Source organism: Platalea leucorodia (assembly GCF_965183815.1).
Source record: "Platalea leucorodia genome assembly, chromosome: 1".
Lineage (NCBI taxonomy): Eukaryota > Metazoa > Chordata > Aves > Pelecaniformes > Threskiornithidae > Platalea > Platalea leucorodia.
Window position 1 is genome coordinate 57,409,592 of NC_138823.1, and position 22,533 is coordinate 57,432,124.

General features: G+C 38.9%; 1 protein-coding gene across 1 annotated transcript in view; it reads right to left on the reverse strand.

Annotated features, from left to right (window-relative positions):
* PIEZO2 (piezo type mechanosensitive ion channel component 2) overlaps window positions 1-22,533 on the reverse strand; it is a gene marked incomplete at both ends in the record, with an annotated part of 320,116 nt that overhangs the window by 94,214 nt on the left and 203,369 nt on the right. The window contains 3 exons of the mRNA XM_082329045.1: window positions 1,459-1,497; window positions 2,587-2,715; window positions 10,398-10,560. Of these exons, the coding sequence (XP_082185171.1) occupies window positions 1,459-1,497; window positions 2,587-2,715; window positions 10,398-10,560 (331 nt within the window). The remainder of the gene's footprint in view (window positions 1-1,458; window positions 1,498-2,586; window positions 2,716-10,397; window positions 10,561-22,533) is intronic.

Consider the following 22,533-nt stretch of genomic DNA (forward strand, 5'->3'; position numbering starts at 1 on the left):
CAAATTCCCAGAATGTCACACTGCATTAGGTAACACTTCAACTTACACACAAGCAGTCTGAAAAGGAATAAAAGTGTGGATACACAAGAAAAAGCAATTAAGTTACTGCAGTCAGCTGAGCCATGGTAAATGACTGTTTGCATGCTCTTGGCCTATCCTACCTATGAAATGAAATGGAAAGAAAAACCAGTGTAAAGGTGGACTAAGTAAACACATCCACAGCTGGGGAAGGCTAAGGTTGACCGCACGGCTCAGAGCACAAACGGTAACTCAGTGAGCCCATCTTCAGACATCCTGCCTTTCCCAGGTTAAATTGGCTTTTTACAGCCAAGCTAGGAAAGTATTATTATATATCTCCTGTGTTTAAATTAAAGCTGTAACCAAAAATTCATACTCCTTCTTAGGCAAACTAATATGTCGAGATATTCAGACTTTAATTCACATCTAATTATTTCCAGTAGTTATGAAAATAATGATTATAAATTGCTTTCAATTTAAAATTATTACTGTGAGATCTACATTTGCTACCGTTAGTAAAACCAGTTGTGGTGATTATTGTTATTGATGCCACATTTATGCCAATTCGCAGTACTAATTCAACATTCTCTTTCATTGTTCTATTTTTTTGAATTAAATTTCAGCCCTTGTGTTTGTTTGGATTAGGGCTCCAGCAACCACAATCATAAATATATCTCGTATTGGCAGAAATTTGCATGCAATGGGTTACTGATGGTAGTACATGCTGAAGACTGATTTCTGATTAGGCTGTGAGATAGCATATTTTGCCTGTTGAAACCATGCACGGGCAAGTGTGGACTGTTTCAGAATAGTATCTGGGTTATGTTCAGTTATATTCAGCAGCTACACCAAGCATAGGCTGTGGAGCACATTTAGATTTGGTTATAGCCGCTCCCAAAGTTCATCTGCATTTCCATTCTTCCGTGCATGCTGAACAGAGGTGATGTTTCTGCTTCCAGAGTCTGCTAGGGTCTATAGCAGTCAAGATAAATGGATCACTTGCTGTCTGTTCAAAGAAAGACTTGGATTTTCTGTAATCTGCAAATTGAACTCATATGTGTTGTCAGTCATGCTTTAAGGGCCTCAGCATTTCAACACAAATGCAAGAAAAAAACACAGCAAAGAAGCTAAATCAAGTTTAAAGATGGCTTGCATTAGAAAGCATATTTTGATATCTTATTTAACCCAATGAAATAGCAAAGATCGTTTGCCAGTTGGTACTACTACAAGCAGTTTAATTTCAAATGATCAATTTTAGGGCTAATCGGTGGTTTTACAGTGCAATTATTAAGGAAGCAAAAGACAATTATATTTAGGATAATCAAGGTTATAGGGCGAATGGCAGGCTAACCAAAATAAAGAAGTGTTAAAAATGTCATCTAAGCTTTTATCTGTACATATCAGTGTAAAAAAAATTACAAAGACTAGTAGTATACTAACATCCGATGGCTTGTATTCATCTTGGGTCATTGACAGAAGCTGCAAAAAGCAATGCAAGGACAAATTATTAAAGAAGCACAGCTCAAGCATTAATAAGTCTAACTTTTTGAATACATGCATGCATATTTGCTGACTTTTGCAGATTTGCACTAAGAAATTCAGAAAGAATTCTTAAAAAGCCAGCAGAATTGTACACTATGCTCCATAAAGTGATATTTAGTGTGCCATAGCATTGACATAACATTACTGTATGTTCCTGTGAATTCTAGACCAAAACCGAGAATGTTGCATTGAAATATAGATACTATCAAAGAATTAATCAGTATGGCATTATACTGATTAACTGCTTTCTAATGTCTTTCTAATGATCCAATGCTTAAAAACTGAGTTTTTAAATGATCATTAGAATTACTGTAATTATAAAAATACTTCCAATGAAATGTTTATATTAATATAAAATGGGACACTTCATTCATTTGCCAGCTCATTTACCATTAGTATTATTATGGCAGAGTTCTTGGGGCTTGAGTATATGTGGCTTAAGAGTGTTTGCATATCCCAAATTTGACTGTAGCTTGTCAAATGAAATTTTGCACTGCAGCTGGTGAGGACTGATGGTAGAAGCTGGACCTTTCCAGGAGCTTTTACACCAACTGCCTTACCTGCCCTGCTATAAATATCCAACAAGGGCACCAGTATGCTTGGAGGAAGATAAGCTGGCAGTCCCCCCCTACCAATGACAGTGCAGTCATTAGTTACAAGGCAGATCAGATCTTTACATCAGGATTTAGCTCCCTGACAGACCTTCTAGCTGTTTTGCACAAACATAACGGCCTCATGCCAAAAGGCTGTCCCTAAACTTCTTAAATGTGGAAGCCAAAAACACAGAGCATGCTCTTCTTTTACTTCCTTACCCTGGTTCTTGGTTTTGTTTTATTAATTTTCACAAAATATATTCCTACTCTGCCACACAGCCTTGATATTATATCTGATTTATATGACATGTGAAGATCTTCTTACTTTTAACCTATATAATGCTGCTTCCCTTAATTTCAAATTAACTGAGATAAAATTAACTGACTGATTGAAATAGATTTAATGCAGAGACCCTTCCCCCTCCAGCCTTACTTTTCTCTCATCAGTTGTATAGTGGCTTGCATACCACAGACTGCGTCTTCTTTCCGCTGTCATTGGAACTGGGCTGCAGGCTATTTCTTTGTCATCTTCCCTGCTAACAGATTTCTCTTCGTCAGGCATCTGCTAAACAATACAAATGACAAGACTAGTTATAACTCTGTAAATAACAATTTTACCAGAGGAATTTAAATTTTCTCCTAATTGATGTGCCCTCTCCAAAGTATGTCTTTGAAACAACTTTTAGTGTCTAATGCACTCGATCTATGACAGAAGACTTTTATTGAGATGACATTTTCAGAAATGATGACAGAGCTTTTCCATAACTGCTAGTCTGTCAATGCCAAGATGTTTCCTGATAGTTACAAGACACCAGAATTACACAGATCTCCACATCTTACCTTACTACATAGTCATACTGTAAGCTAGTATACGGATGTTTAATTTTCAAGGTAGTGTATTGGAAGAAAATTCACTCTTCTCATCTGCCTGTATATGTGAAAAGCCAATTCTGCTTTACTAAACAACTGAAGAACTAAAAAGATCAAAACCTTTTGAGCATACATATCTACCATTAAAGGCTAACCTAACTCACCAGTCCATGCCTCAGTATGTAACAAAGTAGTCAGTGGTGGTCATCCATCTAGGCTCATCTAGTCTAGCTTCTGAGTCAAGCCATAAAAATACCTGCGTGCGCTCATGCTCGTATGTAGGACAAGATGATTGGAAAAAGCCAATATGGATTTACCAAGGGTAATCTGATTGCTATTTATACTGAAACTGGCTCAGTGGATGAAGAGAGAGCTGTGGATGTCAGCTACCTTGATTTTAGCAAGGTGTTTGACAGTGTCCCACAACATCTTTGCTGACAAGCTGGTAAGATATGAGCTTGACAGATGGACCACAAGATGGGTGGAGAACTGGCTAGACTGTCTTACTCAAAGTGGGGAAATGGCTCAAAGTCAAAATGGTGGTCGGTCATGAGTGGAGTTCCTCAGGGACTGACAGTAGGTCTGGTACTATTCAGTATCTTCAAAAATATCTGGATGGAATGCACCCACACAAAGGTTGTGGTTGACACTGAAGTAGGAGGTGAGGTAGATGGGCCAGAAGGAAGAGCCACCATAGAGAGATAGGCTAGAGATGGCCCAACAAAAAAGGTACAGGGTTTACAAAGATCAATATAAATGCCTGCATCTGGAATAAACCCACATAACAGTAAAGGCTGTGGACCGACTGTGTGGGGAGCAGCTCTGTGGAATAGGCCCAGGGGGTCCTGGTGCACAGCAAGCTGAACATGAGCCAGCAGCGAACTCCGGCAGCAATGAAGGCAAACACATCCTGGGCTGCATCAGCAAGAGTACTGCCAGCAGATCAAGGGATGTGATTATTCCACTGTACCTGGCAAGTGTCAGGCCATACCTGCAATTCAGTTCTGGCATCCCCCAGTTCAAGAGAGACATAGAAAATCTGGAGAGAGTCCACCAGAAAATTGCCAAGATGATTAGAGGGTTGGAGAAGCTGAAGGATGCAGGAATTGGGTTTTTTTCAGCCTTCTAATACCTAAATTGTAGTTTTAGAGAAGACAGAAGTACTCTTCTCACAGTGAGGCGTGGTTATAGGACAAGAGGCTAAGGGCATAATTTGCTTTAGGGAAATGCCTTCTGGATATGAAAAAAAGATATTTCACCATGAGAACAATTAATCACGGGCATTGGCTGCCTTTGTTGGAAACATCCAAGACTTGGCCCTGGACAACCTAATCTGAGGCCTTGCTCTCACAAGAAGTTGGATCAGGTAGTCTCCAGAGGTCCCTTCCAGCCTGGACTGTTCTGTGACTCCATGATTGTCTATGATCCACATGCTCCGTTTCTTCATCTGTGACAGGAACTATTACCACTAAATTGCAGAGGATTGCTAATGCAGTGGTCTTAACTCCATCTTAATTCCATGGCCCAGCAGGGGTATGAGGCCTCTCAAATAGGCTGAACATGGATGTTATTATAGCACAGTGACAAGTGGGAGGCCTGGGTACGTGTATATAAACCATGCTAGGTTACAGCTCCTCTTTGGGCTCCTCCAGACATCTTCCTGAACTGTCCCTCTTTCTCCTGCAATCTTCAGCTTCCCAGCTGAGCTGTCACAAAGCAGCAGAACCTTGATGTTCATACTGGTGAGAGGAGGAACCTCAACCATGTGGTGCTAAAGGGAGGAAGGGGGTGCTCTGGAGCCAGCGGGCTGCATGTGAAAGCTGTGAGCATCTCCAGCACAGTGTTGCTCTGCAGGGCTCACTGGCTCCAGGATACCATCAGAGAGAAGCTGCCACTACTGAAGTTACTCTGCCCTCTGCCTTTGCCCAATTTCTCATTTTGAACCTCAGACCTTGACCCTACTTCTTATTTTCATTACTATTTGCCCTCCCTAATTCCTTAGTTTTCTGGTTTCTCCTCTCCTCCCAAGACTTCATGTGGTTTTTAGATTTTTGGCTATGATGGAAATAATAAGTATTCAAAATTTCAGAGGAAGGTATGCAAGAACATAAAGTGAATATTATGGAATAATAATAGCAGTGGCTATTCCACTCTGCCATCCATTAATGCCTGGATGTTTATCTCCAAACTAGTAGGAATCATAGAATCATAGAATACCAGGTTGGAAGGGACCTCAAGGATCATATGGTCCAACCTTTCTAGCACAATCTAGACAAGATGGCCCAGCACCATGTCCAGCTCAGTCTTAAACGTGTTCAGTGTAGTGGAGTCAACCACTTCCCTGGGAAGATTACTCCAATGATTGACTGTTCTCATTGTGAAACATTTACCTCTCGTGTCCCATCGGAATCTCCCTGGGAGTAACTTGTAGCCGTTACCCCTTGTCCTCACCATGTGACTCCTTGTAAAAAGGGAGTCTCCATCTTCTTTGTAGCTCCCCTTTAAGTACTGCTACACGGTGATGAGATCACCTCTAAGCCTCCTTTTCTCAAGGCTGAACAAGCCCAGTTCTCTCAGCCTATCCTCATACGGCAGGCTTCCCAGACCCTTGATCATCTTGGTGGCCCTTCTCTGGACCCCCTCCAGCCTGTCCACATCTTTTTTGTATAGCGGGGACCAGAACGGTACACAGTATTCCAGGTGTGGCCTGACAAGTGCCGAGTAGAGTGGGATAATGACTTCTTTATCTCTGCTGGTGATGCCCTTTTTGATGTAACCCAGCCTCCTATTGGCCTTCTTGGCCACAGCAGCACACTGTTCACTCATATTGAGCTTCCTGTCCACAGGGACCCCCAGGTCCCTTTCCACGGAGCTGCTCTCTAGCCGTGTGGATCCCAGTCTGAGCTGCACTCCTGGATTATGTTTTCCCAGGTGCAAGACCTTATGGTGAGGATTGAAAGGTAGACTTACTAATGCTTCGAAATACTGCTGTAAAAAACCTCTTTTCCTATGTGAAAAAGTGTTGTAGTACTAAATATACACACATGATTCTAATAAGAAATTAAAAGTGCTCGAGTAGGGTTCTACATTGCTCTAGGAACTTACCAAAGCTCAACCAACTTTGAATCACCAAATTCAAAGAATTACCAAAACTCTACTTCCTCTCATCACAATCTCCGCTGCTATTGGTTGTTTAGGTATTAAGCCAAATCCTCATTTGTACAGCTGTAAGGTCTTGCTTCATAAAACCACCCCTATTCAGCAAAGTACACAAATGCTTGTGGAACCTGGAACCTGGGGCAAGGTCTTACTGACTTCAGTAGGACTTAAGTGGAGGTTCAGGAACTTTGCTAAGCTGCAGCCAAAATATAGATTATACACCAGCTTTAGTAGCATTATTCTGAACTTGCCCTGTTATTAACTACAAAACAACTGGCCAAGGCAACTAATTGTCATATTTTATTTCAACCTGAATGGTCTGTTTGTAAGGACTTAAGATTTTTCTCTTGCCTATTTTGTCCTTTCTACTTAGCAAATACTTGTATTTCTGCTTCAAATGAAGTCTGACTAAGTTTACTTTTGGTTTGCAACAGAAATATCCATCTGCCCTCGTACTTGCTGTTTTACTTAAACTCTATCTACTGTCAACAAAGAGATACCTCATGGTGTAAAAGCTAGCTTTTGTCTGAACAGGAGGTGTTTCAAAGGCAGGGTCCCAAATTAGGCTTTTAATGGGAACCAGCTAGTGGGAAGTTTTCTCATTGCTTATGCAAAATCAGCTGATGCAATAGAATACGAATAAATCAGGATGCTGGGCAGAGGTCTGGAAAGCTACCCATGGGAACAGGACATCCAAACACCCTAGCTGCTTTTGAAACTCTCTCCATTCCAATCCTAACAGTAAGGTCCTATTTTTTAAATCTTGACTTAGATAAACAATGGTTATTAATTTAGTTTTACTTCTGAGAGGCAATGGTAGCTCATTTCACATACGATTGTGTAGTTATATTTGATTGTAAAAGGGCATTCCTAGCCAAACTGTAAGATGAAATAAACTGATTCTGTGCTTAAAATACTTGTCACTGCCATTTGAAACTTTAATATAAATGTGGACCATAAAGAACTGTTTATCAACAGCATTTGGTTTGGCACCAGGGCGACCAAAACAATACCAAAAGACCTAGGATGTAGACAATGATTTTATTAACATATTTTTAGCCTAAGAGACTATAGGGAAGGATGGGAAATCTTGTTTTCTCTTTCTCAGACGAGGAAGAAAAGTCAGAAAGCACAGTACTAGCCATATGATTACAACTTGTGAGAGTCCTTTGACTTGCCTAATTCTTCCAGTTCTTCCACTATCTGAGCAACTCTCAAATGCCTCTTAATTCAAAATATTCTAAACATTCTATAAGAGGACTCTACATTAAATTGCAGTAACTGTTGACTTTGTTACCACTCACTGGACAGAATGAATGGGCCCTATTCATATATTCAGTACTAGCAGTTACAACTATGAGCTGAAATCTCCAGAGGCAGATTGCCTCTTCTTATTTGCAGAGGTAGAATTTCAGAAGAGTCAATGTTAGAACAAATCAGGATCCAAAATAGCCGGCATAAGAAAAGGAAAACTTCCACTGACTGCCAAGGGCGTTTTTGAATGAGTAAGATCCATACAGAATCCCACACAGAGACCATACACTGAAATCTCATACATGCTGTACTTTGACAGACTGTGGAGCACACACAAAAAACTTCATCCTGAAACTCAAGATTTGAAGCGGGCATTGTTCTTGTAAAATTGTTCATCAGCTGCAGTATTCAGAGACAGTCTCAAGAGCATCTGTCTCAGAGACAACTCCTGCTGCAATCCAACAGATATTTTGTCTACAGGAGGACCCCAAGATGCAATTCACACAAGAAGGAAAAAACACCAGGTCTACATGTCTTACTCTTTTATCAATCTGCTACATCAGTATTATATTTAGCTTATGTACGTCTTTTTAGACTGAATATTTCCTTAAGCATAATCACGTATAATATATATATATATATGTATAAAATGCATATAAAAACATATAATACCCATTTTCTTCAAATCAGGTTTTGTTCAAGAGATTATTTTGCATAAAATTTCTATGATGAGCCACTTTTTACTGTATGTGACAGCAGTATGCAGAGAACAACTGCTTTACACTAAACGGCACATAGCATGTTGTCTTTGCCACCCATCCAACTATAGGTAGGTTAGTGGTGAGATCCTAAATACAGCATAACTTTGAAATCACTGGGGATTGTAAAGGCAGGTTATATACTTAGTTCCATAATAAATCAAGTGCACCACAAATTCACAAGTCAAAAAACATTTCAGTGAAACCTGGAATACAATTGTTTCTGGATTTAAATAATTGAGAACAGAGTCTACCAGGAGAAAGCTAGTAAGAGAAAGATTAATTCCTGATCTATGGCACCACTAAAGGAAAAACAAAATGCATATAGGCAAAAAAAAGGTCATAAGGAGAAAATGTGTAAAAGACAGAAAATTTTGCAAATCTCAGCATCTCCTTCTAATGACAAACACTTGCATCACTACATCCTGTGCATCAAAAATAAGCATTAATGCATGGGTAACATTTTCTTTATAATGTTCTCTTTTTTAAGTGTCCATTTCTCTTCGGAGGGAAGCATCATTCCCCTGGCATTTCAAGTTCCCATGGGAGTGCCATGACTTTGTATTGCCGCTCATGTAGCCATGGGTTTGAGAGACATCAACTTTTCTTAAACTAATCTCTTTTAATACTTGCTCTAGCTCAATTGCTTAGAAAGCATCTCTAATTTGACTTGTTTCCAGTTCTCAGAGACTGATTTTAGTGTCTTATGGGAATATCCATCTCAGACAACACAAGTTGTCTAAAAGAAAGAAGTGCAGGCAAGTCCACTATAGTTCCTCTCTAGTCCCTGGAGGAACTTGCAGGACTCACTCTGTCCTGAGACAGACAGGCCCATTTCTCTCCACTGAAAAAGCACAGTAACTAACTTAGACCCAGCATCAAACTGTAAGATGGTGAAAGTTGGATGAAAACAACCCGGGTACTGTAAATGCATTCCCAGAGATGCTGAGATCACACAGCTCCCACTAACTACATTTCACATGTGGTTACTCCTCTGTGAGTAGTTCTCATGATTTTACTACGCAGTTTGTGAGATGTGAAGTTTTAGTTACAGCCCCAAGGCTAAAATCATACTATTATTTGGAAATCTCAGTTTTCACTTAAGGGAAAAAAAAAAAAAAAAGCAAGTTTCCAGCTGCTGCAGCTGCAGAAAAAAATAATAGGGAAAAAACCCTAGAAGAACCTAATGCCAGAGGGCACTGGACCACAATCTTTTAAAACCTTGTGACTTTAAAAAAGCCAGTCTTAAGATTTCTGGAAACTTAAGACACAATTTTTTAATAACTCAAGCTGACAGTTCTGGCACCATTCACCTTTTATTATGAAGCCTAATATATGTAAACCACAAACATCAGACATCTCAATTCAGAGGTGATGTATTTTGTCTGACTTTTTAAATGTTAAACTGTTACATTATTCATTATATGAAGAAACACCCTTAAAATAAGAAAACCTTCAACATTTTTACTTGCTACTACAAACTCCACTAATTCACAGCTCAGTCATGAGTATTTTCATTGTGGTTTACAGCACTGCTATACTTGAACTCTAAAACTCATGTCAAGCCTCAGATGATCAGGAGATTAAAATAAATAATGCTTAGGATCATTCTCTTTATACTTCCAGTTTCTAAGCTTTTAAGATACCTTTGGGTTCTTATATTCCCTTTTTCCTCTGAAACTGGAAGAATTAAAAATTTACTTTTTGTCTCCTTTTTCTCTTGCTCTTAAATGAATGCTGGGATTTTCACTCAGGTGCACAGACTCAGGAGGAAATGTTTTGAGAAAATTTTTCTCTATCTCTGATAAAATAGCAAATCTCTCTCTTGCCTCACAGTATCCTGTGCCAGCCTGTATCCTACTTCAGTCCTGCTAGACAAGCCCTGGGTGTTTGCCTTTTATTCGATAGCACCTACACTACTTCATATCAATACTGGCTTTCCAAATCGGGGTAAGTGTTAATGCTCTGCCATTGTAGTCCCTACAGAAATAGTCCTGCTGACTTTAAGAAGAATACCCATGTAACTGCTGCAAGATCAGACTCTTGAAGACACTTATCGAAAAGACCGAATTCAAGGTACCAGCTTGCACTTGCTGTCTATTTCGCTTAACGTTCTTGAATGTTTGCACCTCTGTTAGCAAGTATCTGCACTGGTCAGTCTCACAGTCATTAGCACTAAAAAAAAGAAGGAAGTTACCCTTACAATGGGCTCTTGTAGCCAAAGACGGATAAGAGTTGCGAGGGTGTAGTACATCACCAGCAGTAAGATTGGATTAGCATGGTGATACCAATGTAACTCTTGATTTTTGATAATCATCCAAGTGCTTGAGCAGTTTGTCTGAGTAAGAGAAGTCACACCAAACAACCTGCGGATATAAAAAACCAACATAGTTAGAGAATAAACACCAAATCTTACAATGTTTAAAATTTTTTTGAGTAATTTTTGCTTACCTATAATACTGATTGCTCTGTTCAAAAACAGTATTTGCCATCTCATCTAAAATGCAGTGAATATTTTTATTCCACAATATTTAGTGAAAAGGAATGGGTTTTGCACTTTCTTTTCAACATAAAACATGGGAGTATAATATTGTTACATCTACCATGTCCAATGTGAAAACTTAAATGACTTGCGCCCTGTAGGTCCAGAGCTATAGAAAAAGGGGAGAGAAAATCTGACTGCAAGGCCATTTGGCAAATCACAGCAACATGGCATTTCAGATTTAGTAAACTGACATACAACACCATTCCACTCACTCTGCCAGGACAGAGCTGTAAAGTACATCTCCTCGGCACACTGAAGAGCTTACTGATTTTTTTTTTTTTAAAAGCTAATACTATTAATAATTTGCTATCTAATTATGCAAATACTTATAAATATACAGAGCGCCACTGAATTCACAGCTGTTGTGAACAGAAAAGGAAAACACTCAGAAATGCAATTGTTCTGGACGATCAAATCATTATGGAAAAAAAAAGAAGAAAAATTAATTCCATAATGAGTATTAATGTAGTTGCAGCATTAATATCAATGATATGAGATATTTGACTATTTCTGGAAAAACTGGGATCTCACAATATTCTATCAAGTAAGAAACATGTTGGAAAAAAAAACTTAAGAATGAAAAAAAAATCCCCAACATTTTAAATTTAAGACAAGATCTTAGATGCTTTGCAGATGTGTTAGATGCTGAAACAAAACTAGTAGGAAGTCAAAATTAATCTGGTTCTTTCAGTGTACAATATTTTCCAGAGTTCCAAAGATACTGCATAGAGTTACTAGTAGCATGTCACTATTCATTAGAAACAGTTTTGTTTTATTGACAAACCTTTTTCTTACAGTGTGTATGAAAGTTTTCAGTTTTTACAAGAAATAGATTTGATTCTAAGAGAAGGTTAAGAAGTGTTTCTTGATAGAAAAAAAGCCACAAACTCTTGTTACTCTGAAAGAGTAAACCAATAACATTTAAAAAAACCTTTTTCTGCTCGGAGATTTAGTTGTATATAGTAAATGTCTAAGAGATTACTTCTTCCTTTACCTAGTAAGATCCAACATGAAAGGGTGAATGAATACAAAGAATGATATTCAACAGAGATGTACTGCCTGAAATCTGCCCTTTGGCTGCTATAGAGTGAAAAGAATATGAAAAAGGAGAGGTTATACCTGTTCGTTCACTGGAGGTTTGTGGCATGGGTATAATACCATTAACTGCCAGAACTAGAGCTCTATAGCATTTTATTAAACAATTTATCAGCACTCACTTCTCATTCTGATTGTCAACATGAGCCAAAGGCTATAAACTTTAAGACTTCTCAGAGCTTTTGGGTGGATCCAAGGTTGGAAAGAAAAAAAAAAAAAGATCCTGCGTACAAAATAAATTGTAACTTAAAGGAGCTGACAGAGCTGTGTTTGGAGTTGACCCAGACTCAAACTTCCGTAGCATCCAAGCATATTCAGGGCTGGTGTTACGGTTTGGCTCCATCTGACTGAAATTCATGCTGGATTGTATTCTGTTCATATTTCTATCAGTGTAAGGGAACATCTTGGTTTGTCTGCTTTCCTCTCTGCCAACTGACTTGTAATTTTTGCCTGATCAGGGTTGTTGAGCTCCTATTAGTTTAATCTTCTACCTCTTTCACAGCATATCCCTCCATCTTTGGTTCATTTTAAGCTTTTTTATGCAAGCATAGTATGAATCGTCCTATTACTGTTTCACAAACGTATCAGAATCAGAGTGAAATTCAGTTCTTACTGAAGTAAGAAGTCTTTCCATTAATGGTGAGTGATGAATATTTCCTACAGAAATGAGGGAAAGACCAGTTTCTGAAGGTTCTTGGACCCTTCTGCCAAGCAGACATGATCTTCGTATCACATATTCCATCCCTATAGTACATAGCATTATGTACTGTAACTATAAAGTGTCAAAAACTTGTGTTTTATCTCCACTGAAGAAACAGTCCACATAATCCTACCAGTTAGGAAATTTTATTATGTTTCAGTTAAATCCTCATTCTGTTAGTTTCATTTGCTTGCTTCAAATTATCCATACATTATGCTATTGGATTTAATTGAGCTCCCTTCTGGTCCTGCATTCACCAAATATACATAAGTTACAATGTATCTCTTCCCTCTTTGTTGCCAGCCATGTATTTATTTAACCCATTTCCCTTTGTCTCATAAACCATGAATCTAGAGGAACTGCTCCTCATTTCCGAATTCTCCTTCGTTTTTGAGACTTGTTAGTCACAAAGGTACTCAACACAACATTCCCCGTCTATCAAATTCAAAATGCACTGACATCTTGGGAATGCTCATTCTGTCTGTTCTGGCCTCCAATAAGGCTACAAGCTGCTATTCATTCAATATTTATGCTTCATCATTATCTTCAATGAGAACAGCTGGCGCAAAACATTTTTCAGAGACATAGAGACATCTTCTCTTATTCAAAGCTTTTAAATACACAGGAATGACTGCCATAAAACATATAAACATTTACAGTAAGCAACATATATTAGGGTATTATTCAGTTCTCCATACTTCATTCCACAAAGATGTCTTTACATTCAGTATTGATCACAATTAGCTATATTTGTGCCCAACTCTGATCTTAGTGTGACTTTGTCTTAGATAACATACATGCATACTACCAGTAAAGTCAGAAGGAGTCCTAAGTGGGGGAAACCAGATGCCAAACAAGACAGGCATATGCATGTCTGGATACAGAAGACAAAACAAATACTGAGTGACCATTTACTAATGGAAATACTTTGCTTTTCAAAAGACTGCATGTAATGCCAAAAACAACTGGAGGTTTGTAAGATGTAATAGATTGATCTTTCTATTCTTGCAAAGAAGCAAAAATTGTGTTTTTCAAATTCCTCATCAGTATTCTGAAAAATGCATTTTATTAAAAAAAAAAAAGTATAGTAGAAATGATTTGGAAAATTTTAGAAATAATAAAGGGCCAAGAGGAACTTGAATGTCTGACTGAGGAATGCGCTGAAATAACACAATGAAAAACAGTTCTTAAAATAAAGGTGATATCTTTTTGCCCAGTTCCTACTCTATAAGCTTGTTTTCCCAGCAAAGCTTCCTACAAAATCTGTGAATCATCCTTCTGGCAGATGCACTTTCATCTTTTGTGACTCCCTGACAAAGCTGTAAGCTGTGACCATAAAAAATCCCCAACTTTTTATATGTCTAGCATTGAAAATCAGAAAAGCAATTTAATTTTTAATTGAAAACAGAAAAACAAATTCCTTTTTCACCCACAGATATTTGACCTAAGGAGCTGCTGAAGTACCATGTTTTATTACTGCATTATGTACATTGCTAAAACTTCTCCAGCATACATTATTTAATTATTACATTAATTATAGTATAAGAATTGGTGTTAGTAATTAGTCACGGTATTAAGTATGAACAAAAATGGTTACATAAACAAAAAAATTAAATATATGTATCATATACAGAATTATCAAATACAGTAATTACAGATCTGTTAGGTCTGTGAATTTTGCCTCCAGTAAAAATGATCTGGAACATTTTTCTCTGTAAAGATATATTTCTCAGTTCAGATCCTGCATGTACTGATGTTTTAGGAGTTGATTTCAGACCAGGATTTGCCTCATAATTTCCAAGGCCAGGAAGGGAAGTAATAATTCTGACTCCCTGCACAATGTAGGACACACAATAATTCTTGTATTGAACAAATAATTTGTGGTTGAATTACAGTTTATAGTTTAGAAAGGCATCCAATCTTGATTTCAAATGATAGCAAATCTTCTACTGCCTTATTATTTTTTACCGCATTTAGTTTCTATAATAGTTTTGTCTAGATGAGATTTCCAGTTGCTGCATCTTCCTACAACTCTGTGTACTCCTTTACATACTACTTTTCACAACAGAGCAGGGGTCATTTTCCTATATCTTCTCTGAGCTTCACAATTTATAGCAACCCCATCCAATGATCCAGAACAAGCATCTACAGTTCACCTCCATCGCACTGCACAGCATTCCCCTCTTTGTACAGCCCAGGGGTCACACTTGGACATCACCCAAAATATCCAGTGTTTATCCAAATACGTTTGGGCTGCTTCGGACAGTTTAACATCAGTTAGGAAATAGGTGAGAGCTGTTTTATTGCTACAGTATTAGACCTGCAATTTCTAAACTGGTCAGTGGAAAATCTTGATGCACTAATACACAAAGAAAAAAAAATTCAAAAGGACAATTAAGCTTCCTTTTTTTTTTCTCCCAAGTAATACCTGCTACCTTGTCTTCCTAAGGAACTGTTTCATCTCTTGTCTTCCCAGCATTGAGTGAGCATTCTGGCCAGTTCCAAAAAACATCAGCAGAGGAGCATGAGGTAAAAAATGGCACTAAATTCCTCCAAGCTACCTGAAAATGTCTGACTGGTAAGAGGAGGAGATGGAGATGGAGATGGAGATGGAGATGGAGGTAGAGGTGGAGATGGAGGTAGAGGTGGAGATGGAGAGAGGAGAAAAGCATCCCACTATATGACTGGCTTTGGAGGCAGAGAGAAAAATCCTGAATTCATAATTACCAATGTTCACCAAAACTATTTGGAGAATTAGAAAATCCTGTTTGAATGGAAGTGAACTTAATATCTTGGGATTTTTCTTTAACTTGTCTGAAAGAACTTGGGGTGAGGCTGTGCTGAAATTCTGACTGATTTTGAGAGCTGTTTCATTTGTTTAAGGACTGGAAACAAAAAATATATAAATAGTGCCACTCTAGTGACAGAAGCAATTGCCTTGCATACAGCACTTATGAATATGCATCAAAATACATTAATATAACAAAAACATTCATGTTTTCTGCAGAAAGCCTCCAAGGTAATGGCTTACAATGTTTTACAGACTCACTTCTGACTCACTAAGCGGAAGCAAAAGACATACAACAGCTTTTCTCATGAGTCTGACCTACACTCCTGACAATGTGCAAACCACACATAAAAAATTCATTCAGTGCTTTCGATCAAAGAGGACGTGAAGTGATTCACAGTGGCAGGAAAACGTCTGTTATCATGTCCTATTGATTACATTTCCTCTGAAGGATCTGAGAGTGCAGTGGATTTTCAGTCTCAGTTTGCACAACCTCATCCGGCTAATTACAAATGCTCATGAGTTTGCATGCTGCTTTGTTGTATTCTCATATATTCTAGTCAAATATGAATGTACGGTGAATTAAATTGTCTGGTTTTCCTTCATTGGCAACATATAAAAGCTTAAAACTGCATACAGATTTGTCAAATATTCTCCTGAACACAACTTACTACAAATCCTTCTGGTCAGAGGTATAAGACTATGTCAATAAAATAACTGCATGTGTTAATATCATGACATAGCTTTAAATGCTCTTCATTTATCAAAAATAAGGAAAAGAAACAGAATTTCAGATACCTTAAGAAATAGTAAAATTCTGGAGATAAGAAAGAAAGGAAGCAACAGTTCTCCTAATACACTAAATTTTCCAGTTTATATCCTTAAACATCATTTTTCAAGGTGATAGGGCCAAAAAGCAGAGTGAAACCAGTTTACTGGGTGAAAAAGCAAAGAAAGGAAAGCTGTACAGCTATTCCATGTGATGCTACATCATTTGTTAGAAGACAGAAGCTACTGTTTCCATAGGATATAAAGGCAGGATGTTTGAAATCCCAGACCAAATGTGATCATGCTATCTTTTATCAAGGGAAGCAATAACCATGTGCATCTTTATTGAGGATTGTGTATTTGGTTTAATTAGAAATAAAATATATCCATAACAGGAGAAACAATCTGGAGATTTTAGGCATGAGTGTAATGTGTGTGATAATGCTTATCTCTTTTTAAAGACAACCATGCCAATTTCTCTAAGGTTACTAAAGTTAGTTGTAGAGGTTGGGGTGTGTTTAGGTGGCATTGATTTGGAAACTGCAGATCTCATATTGTAGCAGTACTACACCACTGATTTTAATGGGCAATTACAACACTGAGAATACTTGCAAGATACTTAGTCTCACCTCCACAGTTGCTATGACAATGGGCAACAGAAAGGTGTGGAGACCTGCCAGTACGGAAGAGTAATCCTTTTTTTAACTTTCTCACACATAGCTGCTACTACGAGTATGTATACTGCACCATGAGTTATGCATACTGCAATGTAAGATCTATGTTGTACCATAATACAAAATCAAGATGGACTGTGGGAATGGAGAACTCAAAATAAACTATGGTTTTAATAATGTACTTAGAACACTAACACACACAGAGTTTTGTGGAAAATTATCAAATCACAGATGATACCTTATAATTTCCAAGACTTTTTTACAGCTATTTCAAGCCTTCTTCATCCAAATATTCCTGTTATTGCATGTAACATTTGCTCTTTATCCACAACAAGCTGGGTGTACATTACAAATACTGACTGATTTAAGCAGGAAAGATTATTTCACAGGACTTGCTTCCTGTTTCAGGAAAAGATTTACCATAGACTAATAAAATGAAATAAAACAATGATGCAAGTCTGCAACTCTTTGACATGGTAGCAGGCTGGAAATTAAATCCAGAACAGGGCAATGAAGATTACAGTTTGAAGAAATGTCTGCATCAAGCCACTTCAGGAGCTGCATTTCCTGATTTAGTCTGTATGATTACAGGATTTTTTTTGCTGGGGCCAGTACATATTGCACAGTTATTCACAGCAATAGCATCAGAGACTTGTGCTGTACTGGGTTGGATTTGGGGAATTCATCTTTGTAGAACTTCTGAATTTCTGGTGGATTTTACGAACTGTCTGAATCTTTATGTCATCTGGATATCTTCTATTGCATACTTATTTCACTTTCCTCACACGGAAGGGGAGAGGAGTGGTGCCTACATGTCTGGGGTAGGAGATTATCAAGATTGACTGACATTTGAATGGCTGAGCCTTAAATGGAGATGCTAAAAGTGGACAAAAGAGAGAGGAAAAGAAAAGGGAAGGAGGAGAGGAGAAGAAGAGGAGGAGAGGCAAGAGCAGAAAAAGGAACAACAGGGGTTATTTACAAAAAGAGAAATTTAACAACAGTAAATCCCCAGAAATGGTGAAAAATGAAAAAATGGTGCCGTTGGAAAGGACTCAGACAGTCCATGGTAGCTCCAGGCCCATCCTTGCCTTCCAGCAGGTTGTTACTCTCTAGGCTATAGGCTGGGAATTCAGACCACACTGGGGCTAATGCTCCAGGGTATGCTGAACTGACACAACATTTTTACAGAAATAGCAGAACACAGGGAGGAAAGAGGTGGGAAAGTTGGCTGAAATGCATTAAGCATCCCAAAGAATTAGAGTCAAGATGAGCAGGAGGCATTTGGTTTCACACGGCTTTTTAAGGGAAAAAAAGAATGAACGGGAAAATTGGCATTTGTCTTTCCAAATCACGTTATTTATAAGATTCCACAGAGAAGGAGCTGATCCTTCATGCCTTCTCCTCAGCTCAGCAGGACAACTGTGTAGGCAGATACTACAGACACAAACCTCAGTCCACAGCTGGACTAAAGTTATTAAATTTATCCATTTCAGAGTGATACAAGCTTTAAAAAGCATTGCAAGTATTTTTAGCCCCTAAAAGCCCCAGACTCTGCTTTGGTTCAGACTTGGATAATTCAGAACTGGCTAAGTGGAACTGTGCCATATTAACAATAACACAAAAATTTGATTGTTTGGGTTGAGAAGTATTATGATAAATTTCAGCTTAACAGTTAATAACTTTTTTGGAAATATCTGAAAACGCAGATTAAGACTGGAAGTGTTTTCCTTCAGAGTGTTGCTATCACAACGCTATAATACAGGCATATACACAGTGAATATAGGCTTGGTGGGTAAGTAGATCATTCTAACTTTTGTTTTAATGTCATCATATTTCTATAGCTCTTTAGCAGATGTCTATGTACTTTTTTTTTTCTACCAAATCTTGGTTTCCATAGCTTCTATTGGATCAAAGCTTTTCTGGCAATGACAAAACCAGCCCTGGTATATCTCCCACCCTCTTCTGAACATCAGTGACTTTTCTTTTAAAGGAAAACTAATTTCAAATGCACATCTATTGCATGAGAAACCTCATGAAAAAATAAGTAATTTGAAACTTGTGTGCTAATATCATCCATATAATGAGGACAGAGAGAAATTATGAACCATTAATCCAGGAAGATGTGGAGGAGAAAGGATAGCTTTAAGGCTTGTGAATTATAGAAAAGCTTGTGAAAACTGTAAATACAACACAAATCTTAATTCAGGGAGAACAAAACAACCATATAAGCAGCCACAATAAAATCACTTTGCTCTCAAGTGAATTAACAACTTTAAAACAGGATGTTAAATACTATCTGCTATGTAACCTGTTTTTTTAAAGTAACCAGATAATGGAATTTTCTCTGAGGTTATGTGACTGGAAGCTGTTAAGGATTGGGCATCCATTAAAAATGACCAAACTTCAGACATTCAAATACTTCATATATTTGAAATAAAGCAGCTGCCCTGAGGGGAATTTAAGTCTGAACATAAAGATTTGTGAGATATATACCACATTTCATCCAATAATTGAGCTTTGTACTGACTTTCTATTCCAAAAGCTCATAGTATGCTTTCATTGCCTTAGAGGCAGTAATTCCCCACTGTTATCACTAACAGTAGATGTGGGTCTATTAATCCCTTGTTTACTGAGAAAAAAACTATCTATCTTCAAAAGCCTGGCATGAAGAAGATTTATCCTGTCAGTGGGTTTCCTCTCTGGATCCCCAAACTGTTTCATTACCCATTACACTGCTCAGCTGTGCTCTGAATTTCTGGTGAGCATTGATATTGATGTTGCTCTTTTCAGCACATCAGTGAGCTAGAAAAGCAGTGATATTGCTGTAGCCTTTGGGAACCTTTGCTGGGACTGCCAGAGGTGATCATCTGATGAAGAAACATGCTGATGCAGTGACTCCAGTATCTTTTCATCCCAATCAGAGAGCTGAGCATCTGGTAGAGGGAAGACCACCAGACAGGACAGCAAGAAGGTGAAATGGGGATAAAGCTGCAGAAGAAATTGCGTTAGGGCCCCCGCCTAGAGTGTCTCCTTCAACATGATCCTTCCTGACCAGGACCAGCGGTGTCTCTGCTTTGACAGCAGCAGCCTGGCTCACGTGCTACATAGAGAGTTAAGTAGATAGTTGTTTGTTCTGTCACTAAAATAAACCTACTGTAAATGCAGCAGTTTTGTTTTTTCAAACAGTTTCAGCTACAAATCTGAGGTAACTCAAGGAGCACAGAGGCTGCAGGAGCTGAGGCAGCGCTGCTGGGATGAGAAGATGGAGAAAGAAAAGCCACCCCATCAGAGGCGGCTGGTTGGCACCAGGTGCAGTGGTTTGCCACCCACTCCCCTTCCTCATGTACACGCACGTTCCCTGCAACCATACGTGGGAAGGAAAAGCAACTTATACAGAACAGCATTGCCTGGGGAAGGGTGCCACCCAAATCATGCCAACAAAATTAAAAATTTTTAATGTTTAGTTGCATTTTCTACTCAGAGATGAAAGTAATGAGAAAACAGGTCCAGGTTTCTAAGGAGCCATGCGGAAAGCAGGAGAGGGAAAACTGAAGGCATGTTCAGAAACATCCATGGCCACAAAGGCTTCCCCTTGCCAGAGGGTGACCTTGGACACCTCAGCACACAGCAGGAGGCAGGCTTAACGACGTCTTTCTGTGCCAATGAGTAACTGAGGTTATTGGTTCTTCAAAGTGAGTTGGCAGAGCTGCTGAAAGGAAAGGAGCCAACAATCCCACCTCAGAAAGTCTCACACAGGCAGAGCAGGGGATGTGAAGGGATGACAGCCTGCTCCCAAAACTCAAACAGGTAGTGCAGCCCACAGATGGCCTTCTTGTCCTAAGCTCAGGTGCTAGGAGAAGGATGGATGTGTTTACACAGCTAGTCTATTGAGTGTAAAGCTTCAGCAGAAATTATTTAGGAAAAGGAGACCGTGCTCAAACAACCCCTCTGAGCATCAGCATTTAGTAGGGTGCTGCTACGTGACCAGAACATGCAAGTGACCCATACAACAACCAGCCATGCAACTGCCTGCCAGCTTAAGAGATCTACTGTTACCGCATAGAATAACAGATGCAGAAGAACATAAATTGTTTTAAAGTGTAGCTTCATACTCATTTTAACTTTGAGGTAACTTGTGATCTAGGAACCTAAGGACACAGACTACAGCCAAAAACTTTAGGTTTCATTCCAAGCTCTGGCTATCTGGAGGGGTTATGCAATTCATCTAACTTTTCTCCTAGGGAATTTTTCCACCTCTGAAAGGGAATGATGATACTTTTCAGTCGCACTGGGACAGTCTGCTAGGTTCAGTGATGCATGCAGAGGATAAAGAGATTTTCCACTTACTCAGTTGGCGGTGAAACAGATGATTGAAAAAAAAGCAAGAGTGATTGATACCTCAATTAAGAGATTCTGCAGCAGAAAATATGAGCAAAGAAGATATTCTTTTCTAGTAAAGAATGCACCAAGGCAGAAATGCAAGCTATGATTCCCATTTTTTTTAAACAGAAAAAGAAAATACAATACCAACATATGGGAAAGAAAATAATGGGATAATGAACATTAAGGCTTGGAAAATGTGCGGAAAATTCCTAATTAACTAAGTTCAAAACCAAAGCTGTATAACATAGCTGATTTCAAATCGGTTATAACCTGTAGCTGAATGGCTCAGTTTTTATCAGTAAGTTCCCAACTTTGGCTAAATGAGCATGAACAAGAGATTAAGAATATCCATTCTGAGTGTTTAGAGAAACTGATGGAGACTGCCTCTCATGCAGACAAGGACTAGCTCCCTGGTGTGTGCTCAACTGAGGTTAGTCAGGACTGCCTTTTGTACTACCTCCGAGGAATGTGGGATGATTCAGTTGTCAATTTTTACATATTGAGCTAAAAACACAAAGAGCTAAATATTTATCATCACAATTTCTGGGCATGCCAGAGTGTGAAAATAAGGACTGGCAAGTAGACCTCAGGAAAACAGTAAAGACAAGCTTGTAATGCCAAGAGAACTTTGCTAATTATAATCCACATCTCCTAATACCAAAAAGCAATAACTATCCGAATCTGGTAGGAGGAGAGGGTTGATGTCTGTCCATCCCTTCTCTGTCCTTTTTTTCAGACACTTGCTCAATGATCATAGCGTGCAGATCTGTGTTCTTTGAACAATACGAAAAGAAAATTAAAGGGTCACTTCTTCACAGTCATCCTCTGCATGTCCACACAGGACAGCCTGTGAAAGGCAGGGAGTCTGTATTCAAGTGCCACTGTGGGAATCAGGCACACATAAGGAGACGCACGGTGTGTATGGGAGAGTGGAGAGATCCAGCTCTCCCTGACCATGAGCAGAGCTTCTGTGAGCAGAGAGGTGGGCGGGTTGCACGCCAGTCAGATGGGTTGGTGGACGCAAAAGTGGGAAGGCTCTGTTATGAGAGCAATTGTGCACCCATTTCACACCAGAATCAGCAGGAAGTTTATCAGGATACAGCTGCACTTGTAAAATCTTTGTCATTTCCCTCTGTCCCTCTCATCCTGACATTTCAACGCATCCCAAGAAAGAGGCACCTTTGGCTGTTCTTACGGTAACACACGGCTATTTGGGGGCAGCAGACAGCAAGGAAGTGGCAATTCACCAACATTATGTCATGCGATGGTGACTGATTTTTATGTTTGCAGCTTACGCTCAGATTCCGGATACAGCATACACGTTGTTGGGAGCGCCAAGGCTCCCCTCTCCCCGCTAACGAGAACCACCTGTGGCCAGGGCCAGCC